Raw genomic sequence first — 25656 nt, 5'->3', positions numbered from 1 at the left:
TGGTGAATAATTTTTAGTTTTAAGTATGTCCCAAGTATTGCATTATTATCTGAAATTCAAATTTAATTTGGTATCCTGTACTTTAAGTCTGACAGCCCTTAGGCAAGTTGCCAAGAGATGCTGATGCTGCTGGTCCAGGAACCACTTTGAGAAACACTGACCTGTATAATCTCTTACATACTGGAGCTCTGCAGAGGTCTTAAGCTGGAAAGAATACCCGCCAGCTCAACTCAAGAATCTGAACACTCAGTCTGTACATGTGAACATGTTCCTCCTTCATTCACAAAAGGGTTTTTTGCCGAAACTAGATACTTTAAATATGCACTATTTTTTTTGACAATTATCCATTTATTGTGCACTTACTATGTGAGAGCTTGTTTCTAGGCTCTAGAGATAAAACAAGAAATAAGGATGATCAGGCCCCTTGCTCTCAGAGCTTATGTTTAGTGGCTGTCTGGGGGTAGATATGACTGGTCATCCATCTGAGAAGTTACTGCCCTGCACATTGTCAGGTATTTACTTAAGACACATAAACTATTTCGACTATCACCATGGCTATAAACAGGGACCCTGCAGTTAGAAATTAGTTCAAATCTCAGCCCTGCCACTTACGACACTGGGCAAGGTATTTAACAGCTTTAGTCCTCAGATTCCTCCTCTGTAAAATTGGGACAATAATTTATACTTCATGAGTTGTTGAATGGTAAATAAAATCACTCATATAAGGAACTTAGCATAGTTCCTTGGTAGGGAATAAAATGGTCAGTACTCAACTACTAGTATAGCTACTACTATTGAAAATTCAGTGGTCTTCAAAGTATGGTCCTTGGGCCAGTGTCATCAGACCCATGAACTTGTTAAAAATGCAGATTCTCTGTGCCCCACCCCAAACCTACTGAATCAGATACTCTGGGATGGGGCACAGCGAGGCGTGATTTAACAAACCTTCCAGATGATTCTGATGCATGTTAGAATTTGGAAAACACTACTAAAGAAAATATTATAAGAAGCCAGGAACTGTATGTGCTAGGGGTTAAGAATATCAAGGCCAATAAGGCACAAATCTTCCCTTTTCCCAGGACAGCTTTACGTAAGGCTTAGTGGTGTTCATCTCTCTATTCACTGTGTGTGTGTGTTTGTAGTCCATATGCCCGAAACCCATCAGAAATTCATTTAAGAAAAGATTTCTTAGCTCATTTTTCATTCATTCAACATCCCACTGAGTGCCTACTGTGAGCCAGTGTGTTGAGATTGAGATTAAAAACAGAAGGAAACACTTCTGTGTTTCAATAGCTCTTACTCTGGCACTGATTTCATAACAGGAAAACACAACAGTGCACGCATTTCAGTGGGATACTAAAATGGGTTTCTACCAGAGATATTATGAAGGGAAGTGGAAGAAAGGCAGTAACTGGGAAACGTAGAAACTCTTTCCAGAGGACATTTAACTGAGCCCCTACAATGTGAATACAGAAAACAGCTTAGCTACCTGGAAAGCGTCTGCCAAAGCCTGGCAAGGCCACCAGAAGAAAAGAGAAAGGGCATTGGCTAAGTGAGGGGCCCTGGCCAGGAAGAAAAGACTCCAGTCTATGTGGGGTCTTGAACAGTCCCTGTCAAGTCCCAGTCTGTTCACAGCTGTCTCTCTTGGATGTCCTGATCTTGGTTGTGGCCCAGAAGACTACAGAGAAAGGCCGTAGAAAGAGGGGAGGCCTGGCAGGAAGCTGAATCAGGCCCCAATCTGAGAACTGGGACAGAAACAATGCTAAATCCCAGACACAGAGGTGACCCAACAGACAGAAGAACTATTAAGAATTCTCCACCACTCCCACCAGTAGCCTTGAACATGAGTTTGAGAGGTACTAGTTAGCCACAGAGAGGAAGTTTCAAATGACTGTGGAAAGTTGTATGGGGCTGGGTTAAGATAAGCATAATCTGTGCAGCAGAATCACCTGGGTGAGTTTTTAAAAAAATACTGAATTCAAATCTCTCAGGTTGGGGCCCAGAGATCAGTCATATGCTAATGATTCTGCTGCACTCACTCTTTCCACTGACCAGCATCTGGGAACCATTGTACGGCACAGGTTTATACAGGGACCTAATTAATGCAATGCTTTGCACACCTGGCCAATTAAGTTTATAAATGAGTGATTGTCTCCTGTCTACTAGGAGCTCACATTTTAAGGCAAAGGTAATAAATTATTTTAGAAGGCCCTTCACAAAGGGTTTTGACTTCCAAGAGTTACAAACCCTGTTGCAGCCAGCTATTTTCAGGGATTTGAGGGAAACAATACAGCAACATAGGTAGCTACTCAGAACTGGGATTATTAAAACCTTGATTTGCAATCAGTCTTTCAGAATGATAAACATTTTTTATACAAAATTTTAGTGGTTTAAGAAGTAATTTTGCATCAAAATAATCAAATAATGGCCAATAGAGTGCTATACATTACTCACAATGATTTTGACAACCCATGATTAAATGGTTTTAGAATTAAACACAAATACACACTCACTCATTACACAAAACATAACAGAAATCACCTGTTTTACATTTCACATCAGCCTGGAGTAACTGAAGCAAGGAAGGTGAAATGAGTCTGCTTTTATTCATCTGAAGTCTTGCTCTGCATCAGAAAATAACCACAAAACACCAAGAATCTCTTTAGAAATCCACCAGTTCAATTCCAAAATGATAGTCATTTTCTACAAATCACAACAGGTTAACCACTGCGCCACCAGGGAAGTCCCTTTAATTCTGTTCTTGCCACTGTGCACAAAGCACCCTATGTTTGGGACAAAAATCACCAACTACTTTTTTTAAAATAAATTTTTATTGATTGATTGATGGCTGCATTGGGTCTTTGTTGCTGCGCGTGGGCTTCCTCTAGTTGTGGCGAGCGGGGGCTACTCCTCTTTGTTGTTGTGCGTGGGCTTCTCATTGTGGTGGCTTCTCTTGTTGCGGAGCACGGGCTCTAGGCGCACGGGCTTCAGTAGTTGTGACACGCAGGCTCGGTAGTTGTGGCTCAGAGGCTCTAGAGTTCAGGCTCAGTAGTTGTGGTGCACGGGCTTAGTTGATCCACGGCATGTGGGATCTTCCCGGCCCAGGGCTCAAACCCACGTCCCCTGCACTGGCAGGCAGATTCTTAACCACTGTGCCACCAGGAAAACCCACCAACTACTTTCAACCCTATGATATCCTCAATTTACTTATTTCTCTTAACCAATACACTTCTAGAAAAGGGGGCAATAACTCAATATACAAACATACTCCCCATTTCTTTCATTTTTCAACCCACTGCATTTAAGGTTTTGTCCTCTCCTCCCTTGCTCTACTGACAGTATTTCCACTAAGATTACTAATGACCAAGTTGTAAATCGAATGGCAATAATATATATATATATATTTTTTTTTTTTTTTTTTGCGGTACGCAGGCCTCTCACCGCTGTGGCCTCTCCCGCTGAAGAGCATAGGCTCCGGACGCGCAGGCCCAGCGGTCATGGCTCACGGGCCCAGCCGCTCCGTGGCATGTGGGATCCTCCCGGACTGAGGCACGAACCTGTGTCCCCTGCATCGGCAGGCGGACCCTCAACCACTGCGCCACGAGGGAAGCCCAATAATATTTTTTAACTATAAAGATAGGTTATTAAAACATTACATGTCACAACTCCTATAGAATTTACTTATTACAAAATTATTATAGAAGAAATCATTAAGAAATATAAAACCATAGGAAATACAATTTCCAATAAAGGTAAGGGTTTAGTGTAGTCAAGTACTGTTCTAATTGCTTCACATGTATTAAATCACTTGATCCTTTTACTTACCCAAGGTCAGTTAGTGGCAGAGCCAAGATTAAAATTCAGTTTGTTCTAGAGCTTATACTTAATCACTATATTATATAGCTTTCTCCAGTTACACAAATAAAACAATAATAATCACTGCAAAAAGATACGGTGTAATTTTATTACTTTCAACATTTCTTTTCATCACAATGAACAAAACAAAATAAACTAAAATACAACACAGCTTTACAAAAATAAATTTTTATTAAAAGCAGTAGAGTCTGAGCAGGAGACAGTACAAAGAGTGTAAACAATGTAAACATCACTACATTCAGCTCAGCTTGATTGAATGCTGAAAGACAACTCTAAATGCTCTATGTGCCCTTACTAGCAAGATACGTTAGTTCTACTGTACACAGAAAACACACTCTAATTTTGATTGAGAAAAAGTATTTTATCGAAGTCGGTCCCAGCGCCAAATACTGGCATCATCACAAACAGCTATAAGAATGCTGCTATCCCTGCTAAAACTGGTTTGTCGAATAGCAGCACCACATTTATGATGAGTCAGTGTTGTGCATCTAGGGAGAAAACATGACAACAGGTTAAATACCATGCATATATAATGCTGTCAGTATCTAACTTAAAACAATGAGTCAGAAAATGAATAGATGTTCCAAGTCATATAGAAAGCACTTGAAAACAGAATACAGTTCACTAAGAGCCCAATCTCAAATTTCATAAAATTTGGGTATACTTTAAATCCAAGAGGTACTATATAACTTATATTAAAAAAAGAGAAATAACTTATTACCAAAGTACTTGGGAAAAACAATCATTATTAGAATAAAAAAGAAATACTTTACAATACTCTGAGAATGTAAATGTTACAAATGATTTAAGGTTGGCATTGCAAGTATCAATTACTTCCTCTATGCTGACATAACGCTTTGGAGGAAAAGTCAGAAATTATGAAGAGGAATTTCTAAACACTTACTTGGCTTTATGAGGATCTTCTACTTCTAAATCCCAAACATAAAGTTTGCCAACCTGATTGCCCAATGCAAGCATCTGTATAAACATATTAAAAACAAATCAAATTATTAAAACAAGCTATAAAGATTTCAAACAATCCTAAGACATCTTTCTTATTTCAGAAAAGCCTCAGCTCCAGCCTATGGCAACGCTCTTGGTTATTTCTTTGCATCTTATATTTCTTATATTGTGTAAATGAGGATAAGAGCAACTAATGCATCACAAAGATGTCTTGAGTAAAATAAGGAGGTTATTTTGTAAATTTACGAAGAACTTTACAATTTATTTACATAGTTAGCATGTACTCTTTATTCTGCCTTAAAGAACTGTAGTAAAAGCCATAGGAAATTTCCAAAGCTTTCATATAGAAATAAATACCCAAGTAATTTATCACAAAATTCTAACACCAAATTTTGAAAAAATTTTAGATAACTAATATTTTGTCTCTATCTTCCATGTTGGTTTTCTATATAAAAAGATTAACACTCTAATCCAAAACATTAAATCTTAGTAACAGATGTTACGGAAAGTAAACACCTAACTGCCACCATTGACACCTGTCAATTTCATTTATAATAAGCACTGCAAATGGTGTGCAGAGCCACAAGGGTAGAATAAATAACATCAAAGGCCAAAGCAATTAATACAAAAAAAATCAAGGTAGCTTAAACTTAGAGGTAATAGAATACAGATACACTACAGGGAAAACTAAAATTGCCATGGTTTTAAGTCAAATAATTTCAAAATGTAAAAATATGTTGCTACCTTTTGCCAGAAATCCATAGAAAACCTCATGTACCAAATGTCACACTGGCTGTAATCAAATCGCCCAAGAATAGTCACATTAGACTCACTGGGTTTAATTTTATCTATATCATCTTCCATTTTGCCAGGTTTCCAGCATACAATGGCATTTTCACAAGACTTTAAAAAAGACAGAAATGAGAAAAAAAGAAATGTTAATCAAAGAACTGAATTTTAAACATTAAAAACAAAGCTTTTTCTCTACTATCATTTCAGAACTCACAGCTCTTAGAACCTGGTTATCCATCTACTGAGTCCAGCGATATACATTCATTTATATTTACAGAGTCAGTATCCACACTTACGGACAAGAAGTCTGATTATCAACAGATTTTAACAATACAAAAGCATTACACTGTCTAGAATATTCATTTTTGAAGTCACAATTTCCCTTCCAAACCAAAACAAATTCAGCTTTAGATACTTCAGCATCCAGAGACTTGAAGTATTTTATAGCAAAGGTAAAATTACAAACACTGTATTAGAATACACAGCTCTTCAATATGGCCCCTGCTTACTTCGCTAGTTTCATCTTTCCCCATTCCACTTCTAAACCCCCGTGGTTCCCTTTATATCTGGTTAACTATTAATCCTCCTGTCTGCACTACATGATAGGTGCTCAAGAGATGTCATAGGAAAGCTAATGAATTCATAGAAGGGGCCTTAGAGGTCAGATTATACAGAAGGCAATAAAAGCAGTGGTTCAATATCAAGACACTGATAAGGGGATGGGATTAAAATAGGCTGAGTTACACCTTCCTATCCTGCAACACTGAACCTTTACATACATTCTATTTAAGCAGCAAGTGGTAAAGAATAGAATGGGAGGAAAAAATGCAAAACAGAGGGCACTATTTATATTCCTGTGTGGTTTGCTTGCTAAGGGATATTTGGCAATGTCTCTGGCTTCTAGTTAATAGAAGCCAGAGATGCTGAACACTTTGCAATGCACAGAACAGCTCCTCCCACAAAAAAGAATTGTCTTACCCAACTTCCACAGGGCCAGGATTGAGAAATCCTGGTGTAGGCGAAGAATGCCTCCTGGAACTTTACAGGACACAGCCTAACAACCACATGTGGTAGCTCTGTGGGGTCACATGGAGATTAGGGAGTGGACAGTATGCTTTTTTTCTTCTCTGCCCTTTTTGGATTATATAAAATCCCAGGGATATGGATCTGTTACACAAGTTCTTCATTATAAAGTATCTTAGAGATCACCTAGGCTGATGACTCTTAACTAAGTACACAATTGGATTGATATAGACTGTACAGCTTTCTTTAAATACTCATCTTGACCCCAACCCTACTGATCACAAACTCTGAGAGGGGAGGCCAAAGCAGCAGAATTGTAAAATACTTCTTCAAGTGCTTCCTACTGACTGTATTGGTAAAGGATCCTTAATCAATAGAGTTCCCTCATGGAGAACTAAATAATCTCACTGATGGATGGCTGTACTAGAAAATCATCTAGAGAGTTTTTAAACATTACAAATTCCCAGGTCCTTATGCCAGATTTAGAATATCTGGGGATGAAGCCTAGGAATCTATTTTTACAATGTCCTCCCAATAGTTCTGATGTGGAGCCAGATTTGAGACCACCAATATTCAGTTCAGCTTCCCACCTAAAATGCAGAAATCCTTTCCTATTATCTGATTAAGTTCTAAGAGCAGAAATTTTAGAGCTACTCCTTTTTTAATTCTGCTTCCAAAACAGATGAAGTAGAGGTACTTTTTCCTATTTATCTCGTTAAGTACAGCTTAAAAGTCTGAAGGCTAGGGAGGAGGCAGACTGGTTAGGGGCCCTGGGACATGAAGAACATTGAGTTGCTTGGTTTTCTTTTGCCTCTTTATGTATCCCAGACTGGATGCTAGAGAAGGTAGCAACTCAACAAAGCTAACAAGTGAAGACAAAAAAAAAAAAAAAAGCCCCAACAAAAGCCTACTCTCTCCAAAGGACCAGGAAAGTGGCAACCTAGCATGAGAGAAAATTTTTAGGTAAACCCTTAATACCACAGAAAAAACAGTGGACCCATCCACACATGTAGACCAGCAAAGTCCCAGTGGGGTCCCTTCTCAAGTGATAACTAAACACTTCAAGTACGTAACACCCTGACTCCTCCCTACCCCTCATGGTAATGAGGTGACTCTCCTCCTCACCCTCTGCCTGGGGTGGTATTAGAGGAAGCCTAGCAGAGAGTCAGAATGTTCACAACCACCCACCACTCTCAGTGTCAGTGGAGACACTCGGGGAGCAGTACTGAGGCCTCCCAACCCCTCTTGCCAGGGTGCTATCACCTGAGGCCCACTGAAAAGCCTGAACTCCCACCCCAGTAGTAAAGAGACAAAATCACCAAGTCAACCAAGTGGGGAACCTGAACTTCCCTTGCCACCTGCCAATAATGAAGCAGCACTCCCCTTCCCCAGCTGAAAATTTATCAAAGGAAGCCTGCTTAAATATCAGTAAGATCCAGAGTTTTGTAACAGTAACCAAAATATCGATATCTTAATCAAAATTCACTTGTCATACCAAGAAATGTAAAAATCTCAACTTTAATGAGAAAAGATTATCAAGAGGTACCAACACTGAGATGACATAGATGTTAGAACTATCTGACAAGGATTTTAAAGCAGCTACCATAAAAATGCTTCAATGAGAAATTACAAACACATTTAAAACAATAAAAAAAGTCTCAGCAAAGAAATAAAAGATAAGAATCACATGTAAATTTTAGAACTAAAAAAACTATAGCTAAAATAAAAAACAACTGAAGGGCTCACCAGCAAAAAAAGAGAGATGAAAGAGTCAGTAAATTTAAAGTTAGAACATAGAAATTACCCAATTTGAACGAAAGAAAACAGACTTATTAAATAACAGAGTCTCAGGGACCAAACAAAAAACATAATATTCACATCATTAGAGTTCCTAAAGGAGAGGGGGAAGAAAGTGGGGCTAAATAAGAATCTGAATAATGGCTGAAAAGTTCCCAATTTTGGGACAAATTATGTCCCCAAAGACAAACCTACTAGATTAGAGATGGTGAGTGAACGCCAAAAAAGATAAACTCAAAGAAATCAATATCAGGCATATCGCATTCAAACTTCTGAAAACTAAAGACAAAGAAAAAAAAATCCCGAAAGCAGTTAAGACAGAAAGAACACCTTACCTATAGGAAAAAAAACAATTCAATGATGGCAGATGTCTCATTACAAATGACAGAGACCAGAAAGAGGGGGAACAACATTTTTCAAATGTTTAAAGAAAAGAACCATCAACACAAAATCCTATATTCAGTGAATATATGCTTCAGGAATGAAGGGGAAATGAGGACATCCTCAGACTAAGAAAAACTAAAAGAATTTGTCACCATTCTAAAAGAATGGCTACAGGAAGTTTGATGAACAGAAAGGAAATGATATAAGAAGGAATCTTGGAATATCAGAAAGGAGGAATGAACAACAGAAAAAGCATAATGAGTAAACACAACATTCTTCTTCTTCTTGAGTTTTAAAATTCTGTTTGGCAGTTGAAGCAAAAATTGTAATACTCTTTGATGAAGTTCTCAATTGTAAAGGGAATATTTGAGACAATTATAAGTGGAGGAGAAAGAGAGAGGTAAGCTTCCTATACTTCACTTGAAGTGGTAAAATGTTGATATACTGACTGATCACATATATATCATATACATACATATATACATATATATATATATATATATATATAGTAACACCCAGAGCAAATGCCAAAAAAGCTACACAAAGAAATATACTCAAAAGTAGTATAGATACATCAAATTGGAATTCTAAAGTATGTGCACATAAGCGAAAAAACCCAGAGAAATGAAAAGAATGAAAAAAAATTAAATAGTAAACGTAATGTAATAATTGGTAAGTTAAGGCTCAAATATAAATGGTCTGAATATACTAGCTAAAAGACAGTTTGGCAAAGTGAATTAAAAAAATATGACCCAACTATATGCTATCGTTAAGAAACTCACTTCGGGGCTTCCCTGGTGGCGCAGTGGTTGAGAGTCCGCCTGCCGATGCAGGGGACACGGGTTTGTGACCCGGTCCGGGAGGATCCCACATGCTGCGGAGCGGCTGGGCCTGTGAGCCATGGCTGCTGAGCCTGAGTGTCTGGAGCCTGTGCTCCGCAACGGGAGAGGCCACAACAGTGAGAGGCCCGCGTACCGCAAAAAAAAAAAAGAAACTCACTTCAGGTGTAACAATACAGGTAGATTAAAGGTAAAAGGTTTGAAAAAGATGGGACTTGCCTGGTGGTGCAGTGGTTAAGAATCCACCTGCCAATGCAGAGAATACAGGTTCGAGCCCTGGTCCGGGAAGATCCCACATGCTGCAGAGCAACTAAGCCCGTGCGCCACAACTACTGAGCCTGCACTCTAGAACCCGTGAGCCACAACTACTGAGCCCATGTGCCACAACTACTGAAGTCCATACACCCTAGAGCCCATGCTCTGCAACAAAAGAAGCCTCTGCAAAGAGAAGCCCATGCACTGCAATGAAGAGGAGCCCCCATTCGCTGCAACTAGAAAAAGCCCAGGCACAGCAACCAAGACCAGAGGCAGTCAAAAATAAATAAACAACAACAACAGAGGTTTGAAAAAGATATACCATTAATTAAAGGAAAGCAGGAATGGCTCTACTACTGTAAGACAAAGGATCCATCAAGCAAAAACTTTACCAGAGACAGAGATGGACCTTACATAATGATAAGAGGGTCAAGCTACCAAGACAAAGCAATACCAAATGTGTATACACCAACCAACAGAGCTGCAAAATGTAACAGAACTAAAAGGAGAAAGGGAAAAAGCCACAATTATAGTTGAAGACTTCAACACTTATTTCTCAATAATTTATTAATTATTAGACAAAACAGTGGACAGAAAATCAACAAAGACATAGAAGAATTCAACCACACTGTCAACTGACAGGATCTAACTGACATTTATAGAACACTCCACTGAACAGCAGAATATACATTCTTTTCAAGCTCCCATGGAACATACCCAAAACAGGGTCATAAAACAAATCTCAAAAAATTTAAAAGAATCAAAATCATAAAGAGTATATTCTGACCAAAATGGAATCAAACTAGAATCAATAAGAGAACGACAACAAGAAAATTTCCTAGCACCTAGAAACTACACAACACACTTCATATCAAAATTTTTGTGAGATGAAGCTAAAAGCAGTGCTGACAGGGAAATTTATAGCACTAAATGCTTACATCAGAAAAGTCTCAACTAAATAATCTAAGCTCCCGTCGTAAAAATAGAAGAACAAAAACAACTCACGGCAAACTAAAGGAAAGAAGGAAGACAGGAGATAACAGAAGAAAATTTGACAAACCCTTAAAAAGACTGACAGAAGAGAAGATATAAATTACTAACTTCAGGAATGAAACAGGGGCTATCACTAGAGACCTTGCAGATATCAAAAGGATAATAAGAGAATACTACAAACAACTCTCCACACATAAATTTTATACTAGATGGAATGGATCAACTCCTCAAATAGCACAAACTACCACAATTCACTCAATATGAAACAGTTCATTCGAATAACCTTTTCACTTTTAAGGAAACTGAGTGTTTAATTTTTAAACTCCTCCTCAAAAATTTCTAGGCCTAGGGGACAGTATTATTGATACCAAAACCAGACAAAGGCAATATAAATAAGAAAACTTCAGACCAATATCATATCTCATTAATACATATAAAATCTTTAACAAAATATTATCAAATAGAATTCAGTAACATATAAAAAGAATTATACAGCAAGACCAAGTAAGCTTATTCCAGTGATACAATATTCAGAAACAATCAGTGCAATCCACTGCATTAACAGGCTAAAAAAGAAAAACCAGTGATCATATCAGTTGATGCAGAAGAAGCATTTGACAAAATTTAACACCCATTCATGATAAAACTCTGAAAAAATTAGGCAGAAGGAAAGCTCTCAACTTGATAAAGAACATCTACAAAATTGTGAAAGACTGAATTCTTTTCCCCTTTAACATCAGAAACAAGCCTAGGATGTCTGCTCTTAACACAGCTATTCAACACAGGACTAGAAGCTTACCAGTGAAATAAGACAAGAAAAGGAAATTAAGAAAAATACAGTTCAGAAAGGAAGATATAAAAACTGTCCTTATTTGCAGATGAAATTATGATCTATGTAGAAAATCCCATGTAATTAACCAAAAACAAACAAAAACCTTCCTGAACTATAAGTAGTTCAAACAGATTGAAGGATTCAAGATTAATACACAAAAATCAATTTATTTCTATCTACTAGCAATGAACACAAAGAAATGGAAATCAGAAATACCATTTATTACAGTCACTCTAAATGGAGAGACATACCATAGTCAAGGACCAGAAGACTAAGCAGAGTAAAGATATTAATTCCCCACCAAACTGATATACAGGTTTAACACAATTCCAATCAAAATCTCCCCGCCCCCAAAAAAAAAGCCCAGCGAGATTTTTAGTAAATGTAGACAAGATTATTCTAAAATTTATATGGAAAGACAAAGCAACTAGAATAGCTAAAATAATATTGAAAAAGAATAAAGTGGAAGAAATCACTCTACCAACTCCAAGACTAATTATAGAGCTAGAGTAACTGAGCCTGTGTATGTAGTACTGGTAGAGGGAACAGAATAGAAAAACCAGAATCAGCCTCATACAAGTATGGCCAAACAATTTTGAAAAAAGTACAAAAGCAATTCAAAGGAGGAAAGATAGGCTTTCAACAAATGGAGCTGGAACAACTGGATAACTATAGGCAAAAAATGAACTTTCTACCTAAACCTCATACAAAAATTAACTTAAAATGGACCATTAAATTTAACATAAACCATTACAATACTTTTTGAAGGAAACACAGGAGAAAATCTTTAGGACCTAGGGCTCAGTGAAGAGCGTTTAAACACAATATCAAAAGCATGATCCATAAAATAATAATTTTTTTAAAAAATCAATAAATTAATTGAACTTTATCAAAATTAAAAACATTTGTAAAAGACCCTGTTAAGAGGATGAAAAGACAAGCTACAGACTGGAAGAAAATATTTGCAAACTATTTATCTGACATAGGATTTATATTTAGAATATATGAAGAACTCTCAAAACTCAACACAGTAAAAAACAAAACAAAACAAAAACCAATCCAATCAGAAAATGAGAAGATATGAAGAGACATCATTGAAAGGATATATGGATGGTAAATAAGCACATGAAAAAGATGTTCAACACCACTAACCATCAGGGAAATGCAAATTAAGACCACGATGATGTATCACTACACACCTATCAGAACAGCTAAAATAAAAAATAGTGACAATACCAAATGCCGGCGAAGATTCGAAGACACTGGATCTTTCATACATTGCTGGTGGGAATGTAAAATGGCACGGCCACTCTGGAAAATAGTTTGGCAGGTTCTTAAAAAACTAAACGAACTTAACCATGACCTAGCAATTGCTCTTCTAGGCATTTATCCTAGAGAAGTGAAAACTTAAGTAAGTCCACACAAAAACCTATACACGATTGTTCAATAGCAGCTTTATTTGTAATAGGCCCAAACTAGAAAGGATCAAAATGTCCTACAATAGATGCATAAGGTTAAATAAACTGTGGTACACCCATTCCATGGGATACTACTCAGCAGTAAAAAGGGAGACCTATTGATACACACAACAACTTGGATGGCATTACACTGAGTGAAAAAAAAAATCTTAAAAGGTCCCATACCATAACACTCTTGAAATGACAAAATCACATGTGATAAAATGACATAGAACTACACACGCACATTGTACAATGTCAATTTCCTGGATTTGATATTGTATTATAGCTATGTAAGATGTAATAACCAATGGGGGAAATTGGGTGAAGGGCAATATGGGACCTCTCTGAACTGTCTTTGAAACTTCCTGTGAATCTAATTTCAAGATCAAAAGTTAAAAAATAGAAAGGTAAAACTATACCCTCATGGCCAAGGAAAAAATAAATCAGGCTCTGCCCAAGAAAATGTGAAATGCCCTGAAACCTGTATCAAGAAAAGAAACTAGATAGCAGTTTCTCCAAATTTGACAATCCTAAATGTTCAGATGACATCACCACCAACTTCTCTAAATTATCAGTAAAATATATATATATAAACATATGTATCAACATACTAGAGCAGGGGTTGGCAAACTACATCCCATGAACCAACTCCATCCATCTGTTTTTGTACATGTAAGTTTACTGAAATGAACACAAACATTAACAACAACAAAAAACAACCACACTACTGGCTTTAGATATTGGTTATTTTACAGTAACACTGGATATCAGAGAACAGTATCAACTTGCAAGGTAACATTTTTCATCTTATTGGAACACAAATTATAATTCATCAGGATGTTTTATGCCTAAAACAAATTTCCAAATCTTTCAAAGTTATCATAAGACTTAAAAAAAAAAAAAGCGATTTCCCATCTGTTATCCAATTTACCAACTGCATAAAAAACTGTGCTCCCTGCAAAGTTCCAACTCACACAAACAATGGAAATACAGCTTAACAGCAGTTACCATACCTTGGAAAGTATCAAATCACCTAACCATCGCACACAATCGACATAATTTCTATGTATGTCTCTGGTAGAAAAGTCAGGAAAATGAATTTTCTGAGAAATAAATGGCCTGAAATGGAAATATCAAAAGTTAAGAGAAAAACGTGTAGCAAAAGCTCACTAATTTTCCTTTTTGGATTTATAAAACTTTGAAAAATAAAATATATGAATACTAATTCTTCTTTGTTTCTACAAAACTAAATACCTTCTTATCTGTTTACTCAGAGCTAAAATCTCATTTCATTTTTGTTTCTACATTTACTCCATTATTAGCTCTCAACTGAATTTTGTATTCATCCTATGAAATTTCATTTATAAAAATTGCAGCTTCCTGCCTTACTACATATAGGCCAAAATTAATCACTTCAATTCTGGCTATCTAACCAATAACCAAAGACACTTGATTACAGAGCTGAAAATTTCTCATAGAAAATACTAAGCTACCTACTCAATCCTTTAAAATTAAGCATTAATGGTCTATGAAAGTAAACACATCTAGATTATTTCAAAAGATAATTATCTTTTAGGAACAATGACATCATTTCAAAGTCTGCTAAAGGTAAAGTTAGGTGAGAATCCTTCCTAGAACAATTTCTGAAGATGACATCTGACAACAATTTGACATTTATTAGTTAGAACTTCTCCTGTATTTAGAAAAGTAAAATATGGCGCAACTTTTCCTTAAAGATATTTGTGAGAAGACCATAAACTAGAGAAGTTGCTACCAATTCTGAAGTTAATTAAATGTATACCTAATATTTCTAATCTAGTAAGTGATTCAGTTTTATTTATTTATTTTATTTTTGGCTGCATTGGGTCTTCGCTGCTGTACGCGGGCTCTTCTCTGGTTGCGATGAGCAGAGGCTACTCTTCATTGCAGTGCATGGGCTTCTCATTGTGGTGGCTCCTTTTGTTGCGGAGCACGGGCTCTAGGTGTGTGGGCATCAGGCATTGTGGCACACGGGCTCAGTAGTTGTGGCTCGTGGGCTCTAGAGTGCAGGCTCAGCTGTTGTGGCTCACGGGCTTACTTGCTCCACGGCATGTGGGATCCTCCCGGACCAGTTCTCAAACCCGTGTCCCCTGCATTGGCAGGCAGATTCTCAACCACTGCGCCACCAGGGAAGCCCCTGATTCAGTTTTTAAACTGAAATAACTGCAGAAGTATCATATACCATGAATTAGTTGTGTCTTGGGCAACTCACATGTCCTCTCTTTGCTTTTCTCTCATATGTAAAAAGGATGTTGGGCTGAATCATTTCAAATACTCTTTCCAATTCAAATTCTAGGATCTTTTCTTTTCTTTTTTTCTTTTTTTTTGCGGTTTGCAGGATCTCAGTTCCTCAACCAGGGATTGAACCTAGGCCACAACAGTGAAAGCCTGGAATCCTAACCACCAGGCCACCAGGGAACTCCTGGATTTTTTCTTTATTAAAACATTAAAACGCTATTAATGATCTGATATAAATTCTTAACTGCTATAATTTTATTAATTACTTTTCAGCCAAATATGTATTATAATCTATGGTTAAACCTCTCTCAAGAAGATCAGCATAATTCACTGTTATTTTCTGTAAGCTGTAAAGTATAACTTCTATTTATTTCAGAGCTCTAGAAAATATAAAAACATAAACTGAATATTACACTAAGCCCTGGTGTTTTAAAATAAAAATCGAAAGTCATACTAATTCTTAGAGGCTTGAGATCTGATGCATGTCTATTAAAATATTTACTGATAATTACAAATTCAACTACCAATCTATTAATAATCTGGCTTGATAACCAGAAAATTAACTCTGCTAAAATGAAAAGTGCAAACAAAGTTAACATTTACAAACATATGATAGTCACAGTGAAAGTGTTAATAATAGCTTGATAAGATTCTGAAAAAGATAGTAAATGAATTAAGAGTTGAGGTTTTTCAAAACTATACTAAGAAAACTGCCAAGTTCCCACAGCTAGTCCCTCCCCTTGGTTCAAATCTCCTGCTTTTGAATTTTCTCCATTTAATGAAGTGAGTATCACTTAAAGGAAAGCATTATTTTATCATGAATTAAAGCTAAGAACCCCATTTAAAATTATGATTTACTTCTTCTGTTTATACAATCATCTTCCACAGATGTGTGAGTTTTCAAATAATTTATTTTCTTAGAAACATAATCAATATAATAGTTTCAAGGCATATGAAATTTAAGGACTGAAAATAAAGCTCTTTCATTATGAGTGAAAAATAAAATTATTATTTACTGTCTTGAATTAGAACTTAGAGTATTGACAAGCAGTGCTAATAACATTAGCACATGCATACCTAAATAAAAATAAGTGAAATGTGCTACTAAATTAAGATAAAAATACAACTGAAAGGGATTTTGAAAAATAAGCCACAAACATATAGACAAAAATAAAGGCCTTCCATTTAAAATCAGTGAATTTTATGGCATGTAAGTTATACCTTAAAGTTATTAAAAGGGGATTCTAAAATCAGTGTTGGAGACTTATACAATAATTTTGGAAAAAGTGAAACGCTATTCAACAGCATGAGATAGCAAATTGTTTTAAGCACTACAACTGTTACCTGTTAGTTTTATTTGGATTATAATCATAAGATTCCTTAATTGCATTCATCATTCTCTTTGAATTGATCCTCCAAAGTTTAAGAGAGTGATCCATACCACAGGACATTATTTTTTCACCCAAAAGATCATAATCCTGTATGTAAAACAGAAAAGCTTAAATTAAATATATAAATTATTTCCCCAAATTATGCTATCTAATTTTCATCTGATGTCCAGTATTGTGAAAATTGTATTTCAAACCACCATACTAACATTTTGGGTTTCATATATGTAGGCCATAAGCCACAAAGTTTTTACTGCTTTTGAGATTTATTTTAACTGATGTGTCACCACCACAGTATATGAGCTTATACAATACGGAAGGCAAAAAAGTAAACTGAATTTAATTTTATCTATTCAATTATCTTTATTCAAATATTTCCTTTGCTTGATTTTGAAGATGAATTGAATGATGAGGTAAAACAATTATTCTATGACACAAAAACCTAAATGGTTATGTTACTTTTCTTTGTCTAACCCTGATCAAGCAATGAAACTGACATCTGTATGTGAAATTATGAGTCCTTAAACAATTGAAATTTTACTTTATTTGTACACCTAAGTCACAAGACTTCAGGTACCTTGGTTTTAGAGTTCACTTTTTAAAAGAATAAAGGAAAAAATGTCTAAAAAAGGAAATACCATATTTAAACTTTTTCATTTGCTGTTTACTAATTTTTACTAAGCTCCTAACAGATCATCCATTATAACCTTATTCCACCTCGTTACATAGATGAGACACTGAGGCACAGAGATGATATTTAATTTAGCACATGGTACATACATGTGTTAAGGAAAATCTCACACATCAATCCTTCTAGCAGTGAACTCCTATTGTTACAGAGAAGAGATACAGACTCCTGCTCTCATTTAGAGAAATAACAGTAGAGAGTTCTATTTAAGGAGAGTATTTTCCTCACTAAACTAGATATTCTGTTAATCCAACCTTTAAATTAATCATGAACATTGTTTTACACAGCCTGAGAACTTTAGGTTTGGTGTTTATTGAATCCACAAGTCTTGTAGCTGCTCTTTTCCTAATAACCTCACTGTCAACAGCAACAAGACACCCTTAGAGCCAGGAGCTCTCATTAGTCTTTAACGAAGGACAGTAGTCTTTTCACACATAGAACCAGGTGGAGATTGCTATTGCAACTTCTAGAAAATCCAAGTTGCAAGTTCTAGAAAATCCTTTAAGGTAGGTATAATTCTCACAAAAGTATACAAACCCTAACTATAGGAATAGTTAGTACCTCCAATTAAAATGTCACATGCTTCAAAATATGGTGCCCCTTTAAATAGTTTTAAAAAAAAAAGAAAAGAAATGAGCTATAAGACTACTAAATAAGTAAGCTCTACACGAAACACAAGTAAATCTGAAATAACATAAAAATCTGAAACTTGACTAAAAACATTTATATCATTACAATAGATCAATAGATTATAATACATAAGTATAAAGATAACATCATGCCATCAAAGGGAAGAGTTATCTAAAACTCAGTGTGAACAACACTTCCTAGAAATGAGTAACTTATATTTCAACTTCAAATAAAAGATGAAAAAGTTTCTTAATTGCCAAGTAGGTTAACCTTTTCCTTTAATAACTGAGAAACAACAAAAGTTAACTTGGTGATTTTAGATTAAAAAAGGAAAAGAACAAGTTCATAGTATTTGTTCATGAGAATCCAGGCAGAGTACAGATAAAACACAAAGAGGCTTTTTGCTTTACTTCTTCATCTGTAAGTTAAAACCTTCTCTGTCACAAGTAAATGAAATAACTGTCTGCCAGACTAGGTGAAACAAACCACATGCTTTCTTACAAGGAAAGAGTTCTATGGGTATTGTTCACAGCTTTGTACACCTGAAGGTCACTGCCCTGTAGCTTTCAACTTACAGCACTTAGAACTTCATCTCTGTGCCCTTCTACACCTCCAAATATTGCCACCAGAGTGTCCGTTTGGATATTCCATAATCGTAAAGCATGATCTAGTACAGACATAAAAAAATTAATATGAACTTTTATCATTCATTTACTGTGGACTTTCAAAAGCTCTTTAAAGAAGAAAAAGCTACCAAAGTTTGGACTAAGCTTACTCACAGTAAAGATTAAGGAGGAATCCATACCATATAGGAACTTAAAATATTTATATCACCTGTAGATTTAACTAGGTATGAGCTCATACTTTCAAGATAAGAAAGAAATATTTCTCTGGTCCTAAATTTGATTATTGCATATGCCATAGAACAAGGTACTAGCTTTTCTCTCTACCATATCCACATTTACAAACTGAAGAGGACGAATTATAAGATTTCTATAGTAAATCCCAAAATAGGATTGAAACATTCACAGTGACATAATTTTAGAGTATTATAGACCTTACAAACATGCTATTAACTGTAATTTGAGCAATCTAATTTTCCACTAAACATCAGCAATAAAATAGACAGCAATACTCATAAATATAGCTTGAAATATAGCAATGTCCATACTGCACATGAATATTGACATATTACATAGGTAACACTAAGAGGCAGTAATATATTGTGTTAGTAGTGGAAATTAACATTGCTACAAAAATGATTTCTTGATTCCAATTTGTGTCCAAGTTTTTGTGCAGACATATTTTCATTTTTCTTGAAGACATACACACCTAGGAGTGGTAATTCTATGTTCAACATTTTTGGACTGCCAGACTGTTTTCCAATGTCCTTACATTTTACATTCCCACCAGCAATGGATGAGGGGGGTTCCAATTGCTCCATATCCTAATCAACATATTTTATTGTCTTTTTGATTACAGTCATCCTAGTAGGCATGAAGTGGTATTTTTTTATTAACATCTTTATTGGAGTATAATTGCTTTTCAGTGTTGTGTTAGTTTCTGCTATAAAACAAAGTGAATCAGCTATATGCATACGTATGGCCCCATATCCCCTTCCTCTTGCGTCTCCCTCCCACCCTCCCTATCCCACCCCTCTAGGTGGTCGCAAAGCACTGAGCTGATCTCCCTGTGCCTTGCAGCTGCTTCCCACTAGCTATCTATTTTACATTTGGCAGTGTACATATGTCAATGCTACTCTCCCACTTCATCCCAGCTTACTCTTCCCCCTCCCCGTGTCCTCAAGTCCATTCTCTACATCTGTTTCTTTATTCCTGTCCTGCTCTAGGTTCATCAGAACCTTTTTTTTTTTTTAGATTCCATATATATGTGTTAGCATACGGTATGTTTTTCTCTTTCTGACTTACCTCACTTTGTATGACAGACTCTAGGTCCATCCACCTCACTACAAATAACTCAATTTCGTTTCTTTTTATGTCTGAGTAATATTCCATTGTATATACGTGCCACATCTTCTTTATCCATTCATCTGTCGACGGACACTTAGGTTGCTTCCATGTCCTTGCTATTGTAAACAGTGTTGCAATGAACATTGTGGTACATGACTCTTTTTGAATTATGGTTTTCTCAGGGTATATGCCCAGTAGTGGGATTGCTGGGTCATATGGTAGTTCTATTTTTAGTTTTTTAGGAAATATCCATACTGTTCTCCAGAGTGACTGTATCAATTTACATTCGCACCAACAGTGCAAGAGGGTTCCCTTTTCTCCACACCCTCTCCAGCATTTATTGTTTGTAGATTTTTTGATGATGGCCATACTGACCGGTTTGAGGTGATACCTCATTGTAATTTTGACTTGCATTTCTCTAATGATTAGCGATGCTGAGAATCCTTTCATGTGTTTGTTGGCAATCTGTATATCTTCTTTGGAGAAATGTCTATTTAGGTCTTCTGCCCACTTTTGGATTGGGTTGGGTTTTTTTGATATTGAGCTGCATGAGCTGCTTGGATATTTTGGAGATTAATCCTTTGTAAGTTATTTCGTTTGCAAATATTTTCTCCCATTCTAAGGGTTGTCTTTTCGTCTTGTTTATGGCTTCCTTTGCTGTGCAAAAGCTTCTGTTTCATTAGGTCCCATTTGTTTATTTTTGTTTTTATTTCCATTTCGCTAGGAGGTGGGTCAAAAAGGATCTTGCTGTGATTTACGTCATAGTGTTCTGCCTATGTTTTCCTCTAGAGTTTTATAGTGTCTGGCCTTACATTTAGGTCTTTAATCCATTTTGAGTTTATTTTTGTGTATGGTGTTAGGGAGTGTTCTAATTTCATTCTTTTACATGTAGCTGCCCAGTTTTCCCAGCACCACTTATTGAAGAGGCTGTCTTTTCCCCATTGTATGTTCTTGCCTCCTTTATCAAAGATAAAGTAACCATAGGTGCGTGGGTTTATCTCTGGGCTTTCTATCCTGTTCCATTGATCTATATTTCTGTTTTTGTGCCAGTACCATACTGTCTTGATTACTGTAGCTTTGTAGCACAATCTGAAGTCAGGGAGCCTGATTCCTCCAGCTCCAGTTTGCTTTCTCAAGATTGCTTTGGCTATTTGGGGTCTTTTTTGTTTCCATACAAATTGAGAAATTTATTGTTCTAGTTCTGTGAAAAATGCCATTGTTAGTTTGATAGGGATTGCACTGAATCTGTAGATTGCTTTGGGTAGTATAGTCATTTTCACAATGTTGATTCTTCCAATCCAAGAACATAGGATATCTCTCCACCTGTTTGTGTCATCTTTCTTTCATCAGTGTCTTACAGTTTTACACATACAGTTCTTTTGTCTCCTTAGGTAGGTTTATTCCTAGGTATTTTATTCTTTTTGTTGCAATGGTAAATGGGAGTGTTTCCTTAATTTCTCTTTCAGATTTTTCATCATTAGTGTATAGGAATGCAAGAGATTTCTGTGCATTAATTCTGTATCCTGCTACTCTACCAAATTCATTGATTAGCTCTAGTAGTTTTCTGGTAGCATCTTTAGGATTCTCTATGTATAGTACCATGTGATCTGCAAACAGTGACAGTTTTACTTCTTCTTTTCTGATTTATATTTCTTTTTCTTCTGATTGCTGTGGCTAAAACTTCCAAAAACTATGTTGAATAATAGTGGTGAGACTGGGCAACCTTATCTTGTTCCTGATCTTAGAGGAAATGGTTTCAGTTTTTCACCATTGAGAATGATGTTGGATGTGGGTTTGTCATATATGGCCTTTATTATGTTGAGGTAGGTTCCCTCTATGCCCACTTTCTGGAGAATTTATATCATAAATGCGTGTTGAATTTTGTCAAACCCAAAAGCTTTTTCTGCATCTATTGAGATTATCATATGGTTTCTCTCCTTCAATTTGTTAATATGGTGTATCACATTGATTGATTTGTGTATATTGAAGAATTCTTGCATTCCTGGGATAAACCCCACTTGATCATGGTGTATAATCCTTTTAATGTGCTGTTGGATTCTGTCTGCTAGTATTTTGTTGAGGATTTTTGCATCTTTGTTCATCAGAGATATTGGCCTGTAGTTTTCTTTTGTTGTGACATCTTTGGTTTTGGTATCAGGATGATTGGTGGCCGTGTAGAATGAGTTTGGGAGTGTTCCTCCCTCTGCTATATTTTGGAAGAGTATGAGAAGGATAGGTGTTAGCTCTTCTCTAAATGTTTGATAGAATTCGCCTGTATCACTGTGTTTTTGATTTGCATTTCCCTAATGATTAATAATGCTGAGTGCCTTTCTATGTGCTTATTGGACATTTGTGCAAGTTCTTTGGAAAGATGTCTATTCAAAACCTTTGGCTGTTTTTAATCTGGTTGTCTTTTTATTACTGAGCTGTATGACCTCTTGTTACAAGTCCCTTATTAGATACATAATTTGCAAATATTTTTTCCTTTTCTATAGGTTGTCTTTTCCTTCCTTGAGCATTACTTATGGAAAAATTCCTATTCATTTTGAAAAGCTGTCTGAAAAATGCTCTTACTGACACAGTGGGGGAAGAACAGGGTTAAAAAGTTGTGACACTAAGAACAAGTAACACATTATGGCCTATGTTACTTGTAAAGGAATACCTGAGCCCAGCTAATGTTATTAAAAGAAGAGAAAAAGTTATTAGCTCTCTTCTTAGGTGTCTATTTCTAAACAAGCCTGATAGTTAAAGAAAAATCATACTGAAACATGTTTCATGTAAGAGTTTTAATTTGAGGACATCTTTTAATATGAGCAGACTGTGGGGGTTAGGTTATCAGTGTGACAAGTTTAAAAGAATAAACTTGACTAGAATAATAATGTAGAAATGAAACGAGAAAAGGCAATCGAAAACAGAATGTAGAGATAAGAACAACCCAAATCATTTTAGAGAGCTCAGAAATGATTAAGAATGATTAAGAGCACTGTCTGAACCCAGAATAAACTTATAATGCCGACACAGCCATACAGAGCAAAGCAATGCTTTCTCTTTATAAATAAGGGAAAAATTTCAAAGAGCTTACACTGGATAACTTAGCATTTTAAGGAATTCTACAGGGAGTCCTTTATAAAACAAAGTTTTACATAGAGAGAGTCAAAAGAAAGCAATATCGATCTTCAGATGCATTATTTCTTACTACATGATTGGAAAGAATGGTAAGATGATTTGCAAAACTACCTTCAAACTATTAAAAATGTTATAACTTTGGTGATCTGCCACTTAAAATTAATGAAGCTTAATATGAAAATTCAATTGCACATAAAGTTCTAAAACTATCATAATGCAATATGGTAAATAAGGGTAATACACATTTAATCCTCAGTACCAATTATTTTATTTACATCGTATGTTAACAGTGTATTTCAAGGTCCCACCCTCCAATTCTTGGTTTGGAGATGCTAATGTAGGCTAAGATTTTTCTAAAACTTACTTCTTTTAAAATTTGGCTTTTTTCCTTAGAACAGTTTGTCCCTAAAATAAAATACTCACTCCCAAATAATCGAACTAAAGAAACATTTGCTTCTCTTACCTTTACTTACTGACAGGAGAAGATTTGGATCTCTTGGATGGAATTTCAGCTCATTGATAGCATTTCCATGGCCAACATAGTGCTATAATAAATTTAAAACATTTCTTCAACTTCCATATAAAAATCAATAAATTCTTTTTCATTAATCTTAGGAGAATGGAAAAATAGTTTCACTTGAAATAGTGGTTCTCAACCTTGGCTGCATATTAAAAGCATCCAACTTGAAGGAAAAATAAAAGATGTTCAAGTCCCATTTGCAGATATTCTGAGCCACAGCAAGGGTTTAAACGATTATCAGGTGATTCTAGTGTACCCCCAAGGTTAATGTGATTTGTGAAATTTTTTTAGTATCAACTTCCAAGGCTTCACTTTTCAGTTCTTTACAAGGTGCTCTTGACTCTACACCCCCTATTTAGGGGATTTTGGAAAATGAGCTCACTCTTTTCTTATTGTTCATTTAAAGCCTCTCAGACTAAAGCAAGACAAAAGGACAGAAATTATTTTAAAAGAAAATAGTTCAAATGATAAAATTTTCTCACTTATTCCTTAATTTGCATTACCCAAATGTGACAAAGGTCTCAAAAGACTTGTCTAAATGAAGCAATAGGCAAAGTACAAACCAAATTAGAAATTGCACAGACATTGACTCTGTTTTAAATTCAACATGACAAGCTTTTTCAGGTGTGCATTCAAAAAAAAAAGCAGATCTATAATTTAACAAGAAAACCCACCTTTATGCACTGCATTGTTATGGGATTAATTATCCTAATTATTCCTCTAGATCCAGCTACAGCTAGCAGAGGATGGCTTGTATTGCTATCATATGTCCATGCACAAGTGTAAAAGTTCTCATCAGCCTAAGAAATGCCAGTTAAGAAATATAATTTGTTTCTGAAAAGTAAACACATCAATGATCACAATACTATACACAAAAACCTCCAAAGAACTGCTGAAGTTTTTAACAAAGAAGTTCCCATTTTTCTTTACACTACCAGGTTTAACCAATGGAGATTTTAGGTCTAAAATCTATACCAAATGATGAAACAAATCCAGTCCTTCCACTCAGTTTTGATTACTATTTTGCTGTTTGCATAACTATTTACCTGTCTTTTTAGCAGACATAGCCAGTGTGTAAATGAATGGGCATGGCTGTGTCCCAAATAAAAATTTATTTACAAAACAGGTGGCCAGGGGCTTCCCTGGTGGTGCAGTGGTTGAGAGTCCGCCTGCCGATGCAGGAGACACAGGTTCGTGCCCTGGTCCGGGAAGATCCCACATGCTGCGGAGCGGCTGGGCCCATGAGCCATGGCCGCTGAGCCTGCGCATCCGGAGCCTGTGCTCCACAATGGGAGAGGCCACAACAGTGAGAGGCCCTCGTACTGCAAAAACAAACAAACAAACAAAAAACAGGTGGCCAGCTCTATAGGCTCTAATTTGCTGATCCTGGCTCTGTCGCAGTAACTCTACGTGCCTCTAGATAAAGATCAATAACTATTCAGTTTTCCACCTTTTCCTGTGTGAGATCTTCCCAGTACGGCTACAGGTTACTTTTTTTCTTATCACCTAAGGGAAGACTAAATGTTCCTGTTTTTTCTTATTTGCTAGCTTTTTCAAATGGATCTGGAAGAAATCTTATCACCAAGCTTTGACTGTTGTACCCTTTGGCTTTTTAAATCTTTTTCTTTATAAACCCATGTTTTACAGTATTTCCTAAACAAACTGCACATGTTTATTTTTTCTCTGTAGGCTTTGATGACCAAATACTTGGTATGACTGCCAGGCACAGCTTCTGATTAACCCAAGTTCACCAATATAACTGCCCTGAAATGATAAAATTCCAAGCAAGGTCAAAGAAACAGGAAGTTTCTGCTTTCATTTTCTATTACAGGATTTCCAATGC

The 25656-nt window shown here is 36.0% G+C and overlaps 1 protein-coding gene across 2 annotated transcripts in view; it reads right to left on the bottom strand.

Moving 5' to 3' along the window:
* Window positions 1-3950: 3950 nt before the first annotated feature.
* The window catches only part of EED (embryonic ectoderm development), a 33529-nt gene continuing 11823 nt past the window's right edge, over window positions 3951-25656 (bottom strand). Inside the window, exons 5-13 of one of the 2 annotated variants that reach the window (XM_030835874.2) lie at window positions 24488-24613; window positions 23757-23838; window positions 18773-18864; window positions 16836-16969; window positions 14228-14333; window positions 12991-13065; window positions 5584-5742; window positions 4781-4854; window positions 3951-4364 (exon numbers count right to left, since the gene is read on the bottom strand). In XM_030835874.2, coding sequence (XP_030691734.1) covers window positions 4238-4364; window positions 4781-4854; window positions 5584-5742; window positions 12991-13065; window positions 14228-14333; window positions 16836-16969; window positions 18773-18864; window positions 23757-23838; window positions 24488-24613 — 975 coding nt within the window. In that variant the 3' untranslated portion in view covers window positions 3951-4237. The remainder of the gene's footprint in view (window positions 4365-4780; window positions 4855-5583; window positions 5743-12990; window positions 13066-14227; window positions 14334-16835; window positions 16970-18772; window positions 18865-23756; window positions 23839-24487; window positions 24614-25656) is intronic. The other variant, XM_030835876.2, reaches the window with a different exon arrangement.

Source organism: Globicephala melas, chromosome 8 (assembly GCF_963455315.2).
Source record: "Globicephala melas chromosome 8, mGloMel1.2, whole genome shotgun sequence".
In the NCBI taxonomy this organism is placed as follows: domain Eukaryota; kingdom Metazoa; phylum Chordata; class Mammalia; order Artiodactyla; family Delphinidae; genus Globicephala; species Globicephala melas.
This window is presented reverse-complemented; position numbering and strand designations above follow the sequence as displayed.